Source organism: Trachemys scripta, chromosome 5 (assembly GCF_013100865.1).
Source record: "Trachemys scripta elegans isolate TJP31775 chromosome 5, CAS_Tse_1.0, whole genome shotgun sequence".
NCBI classification, from domain to species: Eukaryota; Metazoa; Chordata; order Testudines; family Emydidae; genus Trachemys; species Trachemys scripta.
The window spans coordinates 35,633,377-35,646,792 of NC_048302.1; the positions used below are offsets into that span (position 1 = coordinate 35,633,377).

A 13,416-nucleotide genomic window follows, 5' to 3' on the forward strand; every position below is an offset into this window, starting at 1 on the left:
TCATGGCTCAGCCACTACAGGAAATATATTAATAAACTGTTGAGCAGATCTGACATTAGTAGAGGGTAGCCCACATACAGAGTGACCAGTACATGAGATGCTTATGTGTGAGAGTATATTTGAGCATGCATAGCTGTGCAGGTATATGTGGGATAGCCACTTTCAAGCTCTTCCAACAATACCAAATGTAACAAAATTCTGATTGTGCTTTCAAAACCTGTTTTACTTGTAACTTGGTTGCATTACTATGAGGCTGAGTCCTTCCAGGCCTCCTTTGCTCTTTCTCCATCTCTCTCCAGATGTATTTGTGATTTGAGCCATTTATTTGAGATGCCATCCCCAGTTCTTAGCTTACCTTCACATCCTGGACGTTCATTCTTGTTCCCTCCTTTCCAACAAAGATGTCATCTATATCGACAAGAATGTACCTATCCAAGGACAATGCAAGCTTCTTCCCCGTTAGGAAAGAGACAGCATCTATAAAGATCAACTTGTGTAGCCAAAAGGTCAAGTTGTTTCCAAAAAGGACTCTCTGAATCCCATCATGAAGCCCCAAGTCCTGGATCACTGTAGCATACAGTGGAGCCTTAGGCAATGATGCTGGGAAGGATCTGGAAGTCTGTAATTCAGTTAAAAGCACAGGTTGGTAGGTGGAGTGATTAAATAGGAAAACTGTCCAGTCTTCCCCAGGTAGTGGGCCTTTCTCAATCCTTGGTGCTTTGGTAATGTGCAGTAGAGGAGATTGAGAGTTTACAAAGCAATCTTTGAGGGCAACATTATTGTAAAGGTCTAGTGGAAATCCTTTTAATTTAATACTTGGTGAGCTGTTCTCATTGGCTTTATGAAAACCAATTATGCTAACACTGTATTCCACACAATATTTTTCCAGAAGCTCTCTATTCCATGAGTCCATGGACACATACTTTAAAATATTCTCGTATATAACAAGCATATATTTCCCTTTGCCACTATCCGTAAGAGGAGGAATGTCACCTTTTCCAGGTGCAATCACCATATGGTACTGGAATCGACTAGACTCGAGGATGGCTATGATATCTTGTCCAAGCTGGGAGTACTGGCTCTCCACAAATAGCAAGACGATAGGGTCAGTATTAGATGGATCCATCGGCTTAGCAGTCTTCAGCTCCATGGACCTGTATGGTAAAAGTTTAAGGCCCTCACATTCTGCTTCTCCAGTGGTTTCAATTAGGGTCATCTCCTGCTTGTAGCCTGTATATAAGTAATAGGCGGAAATGACTATGCTTACTAAACAGAAGGTGGTTAAAAGAATTACCAGTGTTCTGAAACTTCTACGAAGTTTCACAATAAGATTCATTTTTTGGAATACTTTCAATTAAAAAAAAAAAAAAACTTTTTTGGCTTTATCCTCTTAAAGTGCCATAGTAGAGAGGACAAAAAATGGTGCTGGTACCACGCCCGAAATGTTCATGTGACCATTGCAATGCATTTATGAGGGGCTTTGGGGAGGTTATAAAGTTGTTAGAGCTCAAAGTCAAAGTATCTGGAAATCTAAATTGGAAGAGATCTTCTCTGAATGCAGCACTTGCAAAAAATCAATGGAGATGATGCTTAACATTATCTGCAACAAAGGGTGAAATTAGAGTAAGTAAAAACAAAATCCATAAAGCAATTAAAAATAAGTGTGTTAATTAAATAAGCTAGTAATTGATATGTGCAATCTGAGGAAGAGGAGATTTATTGATTGTACAGTACTAGCTGACTGTCAGCTGCTTTTTTAGTAGTTAACTTTTTAAAAATATCTATTTAAGGTACCTTTCCAAAATGCTTTTGTCGTGACATGAAATCTAAACACAGCACTATGAACAATGTTCATTCAGTCACTTCTCCTTTGCTAGAAAGATTTCTTGCAATTGCAAGCAGAGATCTTAGAATAATGGGATGAAATTAAGAAAAAGAAAAACTTGGACAGATTTATCAAATTGTGGCATAGTCTTCTGAATGGAGATAGTGGAACTTCAATGTTTTGAGACATTTCAAACTAGTTAAGACAAAGTATTAGAAAATGTGTAGTATGGAACCATCCCGTTGTTAGAGTGGGGATGGGTTAGAAGAATGAAAAGACTTTCTCTGTCTCCAATTTCTATGTATTTCTATATACTTCTATGACTTAAGCAATCAGTGGAATTTACTCATGTGTACAAATATTTGCAGGATATGAATCCAAGTCTGCAGGCTTACATGAAGTTATTCTTGAGTTATTAAAATGTCAAAAACATTATAATTTTTAATTAACTAAAAATTATTGTTACCATCTAGACAATTCTAAAACAGCCAAACTAAATTTTATTAAACTCTTCTAAACAATTAAATCTTGTGTTGAGCTTAATACTGCTATATTTCACCTCAACGGGTAATTTCCTGAAATGGTTACAAGCATCTAAATATGGGGCTTAAAATGAATGCAGGGCTTTAATCTGTCTCTCTTCTATTATTAAATAGAAGATTGAGGTAAGAGATACATATGGGCCAGATTCACTGGCCAGCTTTGTGCAATTCCTTAAAGTGAAAAACTGGTTATACTATGCCAGTGGTTTTCAAGCTGTGGTCTGCAGACCCCTTGAGGTCCGCAGGCTATGTTTAAGATTTCCAAAGGGGTCTGCACCTCCACTTGAAACCCTTTAGGGAGCTGCAAATGAAAAAAAGGTTGAAAACCACTATACTATGACATTTTCCTGTGGGAATTCTTTACAGAGCTTAAAGTGCATTTTAGAAACCTTATATACAGGCATTTGCACCAGGAAGACTGTTGCAGTTTGAAGGACGGATGCAAAACAATTCTGGAAAATTAAGGAAATATTCTTTATAGTGAACCATCCACAGACATTTTCTCACATTTGAGTTTGTCAGTCAAGGAGTATGCAATGAAGTTGGGAGGGCTTTGGGGGTTGTTTTTCAAAAGTGGAAAGGTGAAAAAAAACAACAGAAAAAATAGATGATTTTGTTTCATGGGCTTAAATAAGGACAAGTGAGCATCTTCTCTTTCTGAATTATTTATACTGTTTTCCCACTGGAACAATGTAAGGTTGTAAACAGTGGATTATTTTAAAGTGCTAAGAATTAACACTCTTTTTAAAGAAGACCTGTTAGTTGACAGATCTTCATTTGCAAAACTAGACTGCAGAATAAAGATGGGAACTTAAATATTTGAGATTTGTGGAAAACTTTTAAATCTAAACCTGAGGAAATGTAATAAATATAATATATGGGAAATCTCTAATGGTATATTTATCTAATAATGTGTGCAATCATAAGGGGACTTTTCTGATTGCTTATAGTAAACATAAATAATATAAAGGAAGGGTGTTAATGCTCTTTTAAACATTTTTCTTCTGCTACCATACTGGTATCCGATATCAGACCTCTTCTGACGTCCAATTGTTACACTACTTTTCTGATGTAAAAATTCATGGGAAAGGCTCAGCAAAAGAGAGAAACAAAGTCATGGGGATAAACTCTGAATAAAAAGGTCTACTTGCTCAGTAATGTACTACTCAGCATGAGTATGGAAATCAGAATTTGACCCATAGAATTTAGAGATAGAAAACACCTATAAGGTAGGTCATTATGTCCATTCCTCTGCCAGTGTAAGATTTTCTCTAAAGTATATTCTTGAGTCAAAGGGTTGCTGCTGCACTCTTCATATTCTTTCATGCTTTGTCATAGTGCGCCAGCAGCAGAACAATCATTGATTCAAGTTTGTGTCACAGAGCCACTAGCAAACAGTAGCAAGAAAGATATTCCGGTTTATTCTAGTACAGAGTTTTTGAATGGAAATATCCACAAATAACAACAACAATAATAATAATTAATAATTAATTAAATAAATAAATAAATACTACTAATAATAAACAAGATAATAATCAAGATAATTATAAGAGTAATAAATGCTTCTTTATTGCTTGCTTTATGGGCTTTGAGGTTCAAGGTGCTTTAATCTCAAAAGAGACAATTATTTTATTTTTTTTTATAAAAAGATAAAGTCAGATCAATGGAAACTGTCTTTATGAGGCTGTATTTCAATTCTTTGGTGACATGGATGAATCACTCATGTCTGACTCTTGGGGTTTATCAAATGACTGTAATCTTTTTGGGGGATTACATCATCATTGTGTGTGTACACACACCATAAAATAGAATAGCTAATGTCTACAACTTTTGGTTTTGGAGATATTTTGAAATGAAAAAATACTTGGACTTCACATCATGTATTTTCTTTCAACACTAGAGGGCAATGTTTTCTTGCTTTTGCCAGACAAAGAATGGCAGCACCTGTTATCCACCAGGACAGCTTACAAAACAAATGGAACTGCAATCAAGCTGAGTCCAAAAAGGTCACAGCAATCTGTACCAGCAGGTAAAGCACCTTATTTTAGACTTTAGTGCAAAAGCAATATAATTTAAGTGCTAATAAATCTGATCCTGCAACAGGTTTTATACTTACTAAATTTCTTAGTCCACTTCTGTATCCCAGGTGAATAGCATGATATAGTAGATCTACATTTTCTCCTTTTTTCCCCCCTCAGCTTTTTTTCCTCTTGGGTCCCTCAGGTACTGAAATTATAAAGTGTCAAAATAATACGTTTGGTGAGATCGATCATTATCATTTTGCTTTCCGGTAGCACCTAGTAGCTCCGGGTCATGGACCAGGATCCTATTGCGCTAGACAATGTACAGAAACAGAACAAAAAGACAGTCCTTATCCCAAAGACTTTACAATCTAAATACAAAAGATAAAATCCCATCTGAAAGAAATATTAGTATCTCAATCTAATCTAATCCAGTCCCTCTATTGATGTTGTTATAAACATTGAATAAATGTTTTAAAATTACCCATACATATATTTTATTAAATAAAGGTATTCATTATAATCTGGATAGTACTTGGAGCAAGATTCAATTCTAGGTTTGGGCACCTTGTTAGATTTGTTCTTTGGAACTGTTAATATTGTTCAGTAAGAAGCAGTGCAACATAATTAAAGTCTATGAAAGTAAATCAGTTATACTAACCCATTGCGGGAGATTTTCCAAGGCAAAACGGAGTTGGGAACTGCCATTTGTGCATTTGAAACTCTTCCCCCTCATGGTTCAACAGGTTTATATGCATTCAGCACTTCAATTGTTCTGGGAGTATCTTTATACTGTATGGATCTATTATAGTGCTGTAAAACTTGAAAATAAATGTCCAAATCAGGCTTTATTAGGTATAATTTAGTATTACTGATCCAGTTTCATTTTAGAGTCCAATTTCTGAGATTCTGTGGGCCCTCAGCTCTGACTGAATTCATTGATGCTCCATCTTGCTGGATAGGGTCCAAATTTTGGTACACTGACCAAGGAAACAAAATGATATTCACTCAGAATAGATCTTCAATGATGTAAAGACCTTGTGCTGGCTCTTTGTACAAGATGAATTTTACCTAGAGAGCTGACTTCTACAGTGTCATATTTTGCATTGACAAGTTCATGTGCTAATACTGTAATTTTTAATTTGTCCCAGAAACACTAAATATACTGGTGACATGTAGCATGCAATACCATTGAAGACTCTGGCCTGGTCTACACTAAAACATGTTTGCTGTTATAGCTATATTGGCAAATCCTCATCATGTGCATGCATCTTATACCAGCAAAATGTGCTTCACCTGATAAAGCCAATATAAGTTCCCCAAATGAAATAAGCTGGTGAACTGCATCTACACTAGGGCTTTTGCCAGTATAGAAATTTAAGAGATATTACAAAAGTTTCTAATGTAGGCCTATTAAACACAATGGTTAATGTATGTTGGCCTATTAACCACAGTGGAGTTGACCCACATAAACCAGGGCTAAATTTGGCCACAACAAGGATCATTAACAAGATATACAATGCATAAAACATAAACCAGTAAATGTTCTTAATGAGAAAATGATTTTGAGCTGTATAATACATCATTACGCTTTAGTTCATTTATTGCCCAAACTGCAAAGTTTTGGAACCAGATTTCAAATCTCCCAAATTTCAGGAGTGGTGTGAGATGTTTGTTCATCCCTTTGTATAGGGTTGGACATGAAATCCTGGAATCCTACACTCCCCTCAAGTCAAGAGGTAAGGATAGAGGTGTCCTCTCCCAGCTGGTGTTGCCATCAGGTTGATATGGGTGAACACAAAGGGAAAAGCCAAAGGACCAAGCAGGAGACAAGTACTAGAGGGAGTATGGGTCACAGTTAATAACATGCCCATTTCTTGTTGACACAAAAATCTTTACATCATAGAATAGATATTATGGGGTTTTGATCTGGAAATGCTTCAGAAACATCTTTTTCTCATAATATTTTGGAACTTCCATTTCCATTTCTAGTTGGAATCCAGATTTGTATGAAAAACAATAAAACAAGATAAGTGAATTTTTCAACCTCAAAAAAAAAGTTTGATTCAGGAGTTTATTTTTCCTTCTGAGGGCAAATACTAAATTTGTATGAACCCAATTCAATGTCCCTAATTATCTGTTCAATGATCCCTGATTTAAAAACACTTACATGCCTTTATTTAGACAAGCTAACCACAATGGTCTACTGGTTCAGTACAAAAGACAAGTGAACTGGTTTGAGTAAAAGAGGTACATACTCAATCATTCCTTCTTGAACATAAACCCAAAATTCAAACAAAAGTTCCAAGTCTGAAAAAAAATTAATTAGATTTTTTATATGTTATTTTTCGTTTTTTGAGCCTCTGCTCTCTTGGAATATAGCAGCTTTTGTAAGTGGAAGTTCCAGAAATCTCACAAATGAGAAATTTCTAAACTCTGGAGATCTGGATAAGCTTCCATTAGGCAGCTGAATTTTCACATGCTTATCCAAAACAATGTTTTTGCGGTTCATCCATCACTACTTGTGTAGATCTTTTATGAACACTGCTTTGCTAGTAAGTGTTTTAGCAGCTCTCACAAGACTGATCACAAGCTCATCAGCTTACATATAAAAAGATGTTGCCTACAAAGGCAGATCCTCAGCAGGTAGAAATTGTCATAGCTCAACTGACTCCAGTTACCTCCCTATGACAATTTACACCACCCGAGGATCTACCCTCATATCATAATTCCTTCTCTTGATTTAAGTAAATTCAGACTCCATTTGTCATCTGAAACACCTAATTTTAGTAATTGTTTTCAGTGATTAGGGGTTTCTATAGTCAATGTATAATTTCCTGCTTTTTTAGAAAAGCGGACAATTTGCCAGGGTCATAGCTAATTATCACTGGATACAAAGCAAACAATGTATAATTCTCCTGGAATGAAAAGTGGCAGGCATCTGTGCCTGGAAGAGCTATTGGAAGCAATGAACCCTTGACCCTTTTGACTTTGCTCACTAGTTTTTAGTAGCTTTAGTTTTTACAGATGCTTTTACTCAGAGTTTTGTGAAAAAATTCTTTGCAGTAGATAGACTGCCAAAAACTGTGTTTATAAAATGTTTTTGCATATATATTTTAAAGTATTTAGTTATTTATTTGTTTATTTATTTATTGAATGAATGAATGAATGAATGAATGAATGAATGAATGGACAAAGAAAACTGGACAGATTACGAGATATGGAGCCTTTTGCCTCCATATTGCTAGTCTGAATTTAACCCAGGCTGATTTGTCCAAAATCTAGAACCATCTGATGGATGTAAGTGACACATACAAAGTTAATAGCTTGTCTCACTCCACGTTCCAGTGAATACCATCACCAGCAATGGCCTTGTTGGTAGACTCAGCCCTTGAGGGCCCTGAGCCCCTTCAGGTTTGTTTTGAAGCATATTGATGATATAGTTTGGGCCTTGTCATTGCCTGTGCTCTATGTCACAGTTCAGGGCAACTGTACTTGTATTTCCCCTGAGAGATCCAACAAGGGTAAGGACTCTCAGGCTTCCAGCTGTGCAGCCATTTCCTTTCTGCATGGAGTTCCACATCTATCTCCCTTCCGACCAGCGTATTTCCAGACTGCACAGTTCCCTGACTTCACTATGTTATTCCCAGCACAGACAGGTTGGCCAGGGACAACTGCTTGCTTTCTGATCAGAGATGTTTAACAGGTGCAACTACTACAGTTATAAGGTATCACACAGCACTTCCTACGCAAGCCTGCATTATTCTCAAGATAAAAAGCATTACAGAGAAAATATATTAAAAATAATAAAAGAATTTGTTACACACTTACTAATACTTACACACTTGCTAATAAGCTTACCAGAGTTAACCCTAACATGGATTATGGAAGCAGGAGTCCTTCAACTTTCCACCTAATGGTAGTCCTTGTGGTTACAGCCTCATTATAGATTCAGCTCAGAACAAATGTCCATTCTTATGGGACCTCAGTAGATCCAGTCCTTACAACCTTACCCTAAGCATTGGGACCCTCTGTGGACCAGGGGTCCTATCTGTTTGGTGGATCAAGAAGGCGGCACTGAGCCAGTTTAAAACTAAACTATTTATCCAACATCCCCTTCTTTGTGATGGTCTCTGGAGAATCAAATTTGAACTAGTATATTTTGCACTTTTCCAACCTCTTTGTAGATGCTAAAACCTAAGTGAATTTGCCGAATCACCCCCTGCTGTTCTTCTGTTTACCCTTTCCATGGAAATTCATACAAATCCGCAAAATTAACCCTGGTTCAATAAGGTTTAACTTAATTCAATAAAGTTTATCTTACTTCCACAAGGTTTGTAGCCAACATTAGAGGATATTGTCAGTCTCTCACATCCTACCTATCCTGTGAATAAATAGATGGCTCCTGCTTAGCAGCAACATTTTAATAAGAATTATCCCTATTATTCTTCCTTCAGTAATTTCAAAAGGTATGCAAATAGCCACAGCTGACTTATCACAACGTCCAGCTCCTTGAACACATGTTCTAGATGTGCTGTCATAACAGCAGGTCAGCTAATATAATTCCTTCTCATTAATTCAGACCTGATCTACAATTGCTGACTCACTAAGTGGCCTTTCCTTTCCTCCTATTGATGCATTTAGACACGTAACTATAATCAGCGCTAATGTGTTCACAGAAATTCCTCATCTATCAATGGGAGACTTCTACAGATATGTACTTGGAAGGTCAGAAATAAAGTTCTGTCTTTTGCTGATGCCTCCAAAATCCCTTTCTTTGATACTGAAGTTATGTTTGATTCGCTATACTAAAATCATAGAAATACAAAAATTAGATCTAGATAGCACCTGTTATGTCCTCCAGTCAATTGCCTCGTGTAGCATTGTTACCTACTACATTTCTCCAGTCTAGTTTAAAATAAATCAAGTGCTAGGGCTTTTATCACTTCTTTTGGAAGACTATTTTACAGTTAGAATAGACTTCAGTGTTAGGATATGTGTACTGATGTTCAGCGTAAATTTTCCCTTTACTTATTTTGACTCCACTACTTCGAGTCACAGTCCTTTGGATCACCGTAAAAATTCCTTTATTTGGTGTTTATACATGTCCAATAATTGTTCCAGATTATTGTAGTCCAGGGGTCGGCAACCTCTGGCATGAGGCTCACCAGGGTAAGCACCCTGGCAGGCTGGGCCAGTTGGTTTATCTGCCGCGTCGACAGGTTCAGCCGATCACGGCTCCCACTGGCCGCGGTTCACCGTCCCAGGCCAATGGGGGCTACAGGAAGCGGTGCAGGCCGAGGGATGTGCTGGCCGCAGCTTCCCGCCACCACCATTGGCCTGGAGAGGTGAACCGTGGCCAGTGGGAGCCGTGATCGGCCAAACCTGCCAACATGGCAGGTAAACAAACTGGCCCGGCCTGCCAGGGTGCTTACCCTGGCGAGCCGCATGCCATAGGTTGCCAACCCCTATCATAGTCATTTCCTGTTAGTTGTTTTTGGCCAAGTTGAGACACATTTGGTTATAAGTAAGGCCCTACTTCATTTGTAATATTGCAGAAATTGTGGATCCCATAATATTAGGCTTCCACTGCAATTTTTATTTTAATTAGCTTACTTTGCACAATCCACAATTTCGCACACATTTTGAGGTTTGCGACTCTGACTATTAGTACAGTAGAGCTCCATTTATCTGAGTTGATAGTGGCTGAGGCTCTGGCTGTTAGCCCTGGGCAACTGGGCTCAGGATGTCAACCTGTTGCATGGCAGGGCGTCCACTGTCAGCTCTGTGCATTAATGACTATATTATAGTTGTAGTAAAATGTATGGTTATAAAAAAAATAGGAAGCATGACATAATATTTGAGTGTTTATATTGTTCCAGCAAATTTTTCTTAAACAAATAGGTCTTCTCTGGCTTTTCCAAATTACTGCAATTGATAGAGATCCGTTATTACTTTTCCTTGATTTTCCACCAACTTGTCCTCAACTCAGACACAATGATTTGATAATCATCCTGCCGTTCAAGTAGGGCCGTAGTTATAAGATTTTCTCGTAAGTCACCGTCTGTAGCTCATTTTTTGTTGCTTTTCTTTGACTTTCTCCCAATTTGTAAATATTTTTCAGGAATTCAGATGCCTAGCAGTGGAGAGTAGTAATCTAAGTGTGGTTTCAGCATGACCAAATACAGAGAGGCAATACCACTTCCCTGATCTATGATAGGATGCCTTTGCTGGCCAACATCACAAGTGGGCAAATACAGAAGGCCTTACTCATGTTCTATTCAGTTGTTACATAAGCAAAGCTCCTATTTATTTTAATAGGCTCCACATTTTGAGTTTATAACCAGGCAAACACCCTTCAGGATTTGACTCTTCAGCCAAAATAGTCTCTCTAATTCCTTTTGAGCCAAAGGCTGCAGTCTTTTCTTGAGTACTACTACTACTACTAAGAATAAATAATAGTACTTTGCACCTATGTAACATCTTCCTTCTGATGGCCTCAAAGTGCTTTACAAACATTAATCAATTTATGCCCACAACACTGTGTGAGGCAGACAAACATAGGCGCCGACTCCATGGGTGTTCCAGGGCTGGAGCACCCATGAGGAAAAAATGGTGGGTGCTGAGCACCCACCGGCAGCCTCCCATCAGCTCCTCCCTCCCCCCCCCCAGTGCATCCCATGCACCAGTGGCCCCATGGATCAATGCCTCTCCCTCCCTCCCAATGCCTCGCGCCTGTCACAACCAGCTGTTTCACGGCATTCAGGAGGCTCTGGGGCACGGGGGAGGAGTAAGGAGGCGGCACGCTTGGGGGAAGGGGCGGAACTGGGTGGGAAGAGGCAGGGCAGGGGTGGATGGGGTGGGTGCGAAGAGGCAGGGCAGGGGTGGGGGAAAGGGTGGAGGCCTTGGGGGAAAGGGTGGAGCTGGGGGTCAAGCACCCCCCAGCATTTTGGAAAATCAGCGCCTGTGCAGACAGATATTTTTACCCACATTCCTATTGGTTGTGTGAACATCACTGGTACCTAAATTTGTATTTAGGCACCTAGAAAGGAAGTTAGGTGCCTATGTCCCTTTGTGAATATAGCCCTAAGTGACTTGCCCCAGGTCACAAAAATGACTGTGATAGAACCTGAACTAGAGCGTTGTTCCTGTGACTCCCAGTCTTGTGTGACTACAGGATCAGGCCCAGTATATTACTTGTCTGGTCTCACTGATGTTTACAAAATCTGCAAATTTAATTAACATGCTGTTTACCACATCTTTACTCATATCAATTATATTGTTGAATAAAACTGGGTTTAATGCTATTCCATGGAGCAAACCACAGGACAGCCCCCCTGACCTGCGACAACACTTTTAATCATCTCACTTTCATAATGACTCTTCAGCCCCTTTTCAGTACATGTTTCAATTCTACAATGGAAGCTAATTTGATTTAATTTCATTTTTCAAGTAAGATTTGGTGAAACACTGTATCAAGTGTTTTGTTAAAGTCCAGATATTACATTTATTGTGTTACCTTTGTCTACTAATGTTGTAATTCTGTCAACTAAACAATCAGGTTTCTGTAGCATGATTTGCTTTTTTAATTGTCAGGAGACCTGCACTAATGCAACATTACGATTGCCCTGTTAGCGATTCCAAGAGTCAGGCAATGCAAATGTTGAGATCCAAGTAGCAACTTTAACTCATCCATATATGCTGCATATATTACAGTATACATCTGATGACATAAAGAGTACCATACTACAAGCTAAAAAATTAAGAAGAGTAGGACTATATAAATACTATTCATGGTTCCATTAGCCTCTAAATAACTACTGACCTCTTAATATTTGTTCTGGTATTTTATTAAGGTTTGCCAGATTTGCTTGATAATTATTGCAAGGACCACTGTTTTTTTTTTCCTGCTGAAGATCTGTGACATGATAATAGATAACTCCTTTCTTCATCAGAGTAGCAAATAAATAAAGCTGGTACTTTTGCGCATAGACTCAGACTTTAAGGCTAGAAGGGACCTTCATGCTCATCTAGTCTGACCTCCTGCACATTGCAGGCCACAGAACTCATCCTCCACTCCTACAGTAGGCCCATAACCTCTAACTGAATTGCCAAAGACCTGAAATCTTGTGCTCCAAGGCACACAGTTATGTGTCCTCTTTGGACACTATCAAGAAAGTTCAGGTTTAGCTCCTTCTTAACAGAAGTTTAGCTCCTTCTTAACAGAAGTAAAAGAGAGCTACACCTAAAGATATTTCTTATTGTGGAAGACATCTGAGGTACCCTCTGCTGTATATCCATGACCATATATTTCAATGTCTAACCTGGTCTGGGTTATATACATCCTGTCACCATTACCTGTTGTGAAGAAGGTTTGATGTGACTATATCCCTAGTATGAACAAGGCTACTGAACTTCTGTCACATAGTAATGACCTATCACCACTACTGACGAGGATGATTTAAACCCAGATAGGAAAGGCTCTGTATACTACTATAAATCTTTAGAATAACATATTCCCTCAAGAAATGCCAAGGAAATTTAGAGGAATATTTGTGCTCAGCTTAGAACCCAGAGTGTTCTGGAGCTGGTTCACCCGTGGGTGTCATAGGTGGCTTTCCACTGCTTTTCTGCCTCCTGAGTCCTAGATTCTGCAAGGGGTTGATCCAGCCCCCAGCAGAAGTTAAAGCAGTCTCAGGGATGCTCTAACTTGTGCTAATGAATAACAGTTGCCGAATGGCCACTCCATTAGCCAGTTTCATTGGTGCACATTGTGTCCTCCCATCTTCTCCTCCACCTGAAATACGTTATATGTTAGGTTTCGCTGGAGCAAGAGGGGCTCACAGAGGGTTGGCTAAGGGAAACCTCAGGGATCTGCCCTAAAGCAGCAGTGCTGAGGGGCAACAGTGCAGATGGGAATTAAAAAGGCCCAAGGATCTAAGGTATTGTAGCAATGACCATGTGACATACCTCATGCAAAGCAGGTTCAGTGGGAATGAGTTAAAGACAGGGAACCTGATGCTCCTCT

The 13,416-nt window shown here is 38.7% G+C and overlaps 1 protein-coding gene across 8 annotated transcripts in view; it reads right to left on the reverse strand.

The window, feature by feature from the left end:
• Positions 1-13,416, reverse strand: part of NDST4 (N-deacetylase and N-sulfotransferase 4) — a 257,495-nt gene that overhangs the window by 156,254 nt on the left and 87,825 nt on the right. For 7 of the 8 annotated variants that reach the window (XR_004645911.1, XR_004645912.1, XM_034772201.1 and 4 more), the window contains exons 2-3: positions 4,484-4,593; positions 356-1,600 (exon numbers count right to left, since the gene is read on the reverse strand). Coding sequence is in view for 6 of the 8 variants with exons in the window: in XM_034772201.1 (XP_034628092.1) it covers positions 356-1,336 (981 nt within the window). In the remaining 2 variants the exon portion in view is untranslated. The remainder of the gene's footprint in view (positions 1-355; positions 1,601-4,483; positions 4,594-13,416) is intronic. The other variant, XM_034772203.1, reaches the window with a different exon arrangement.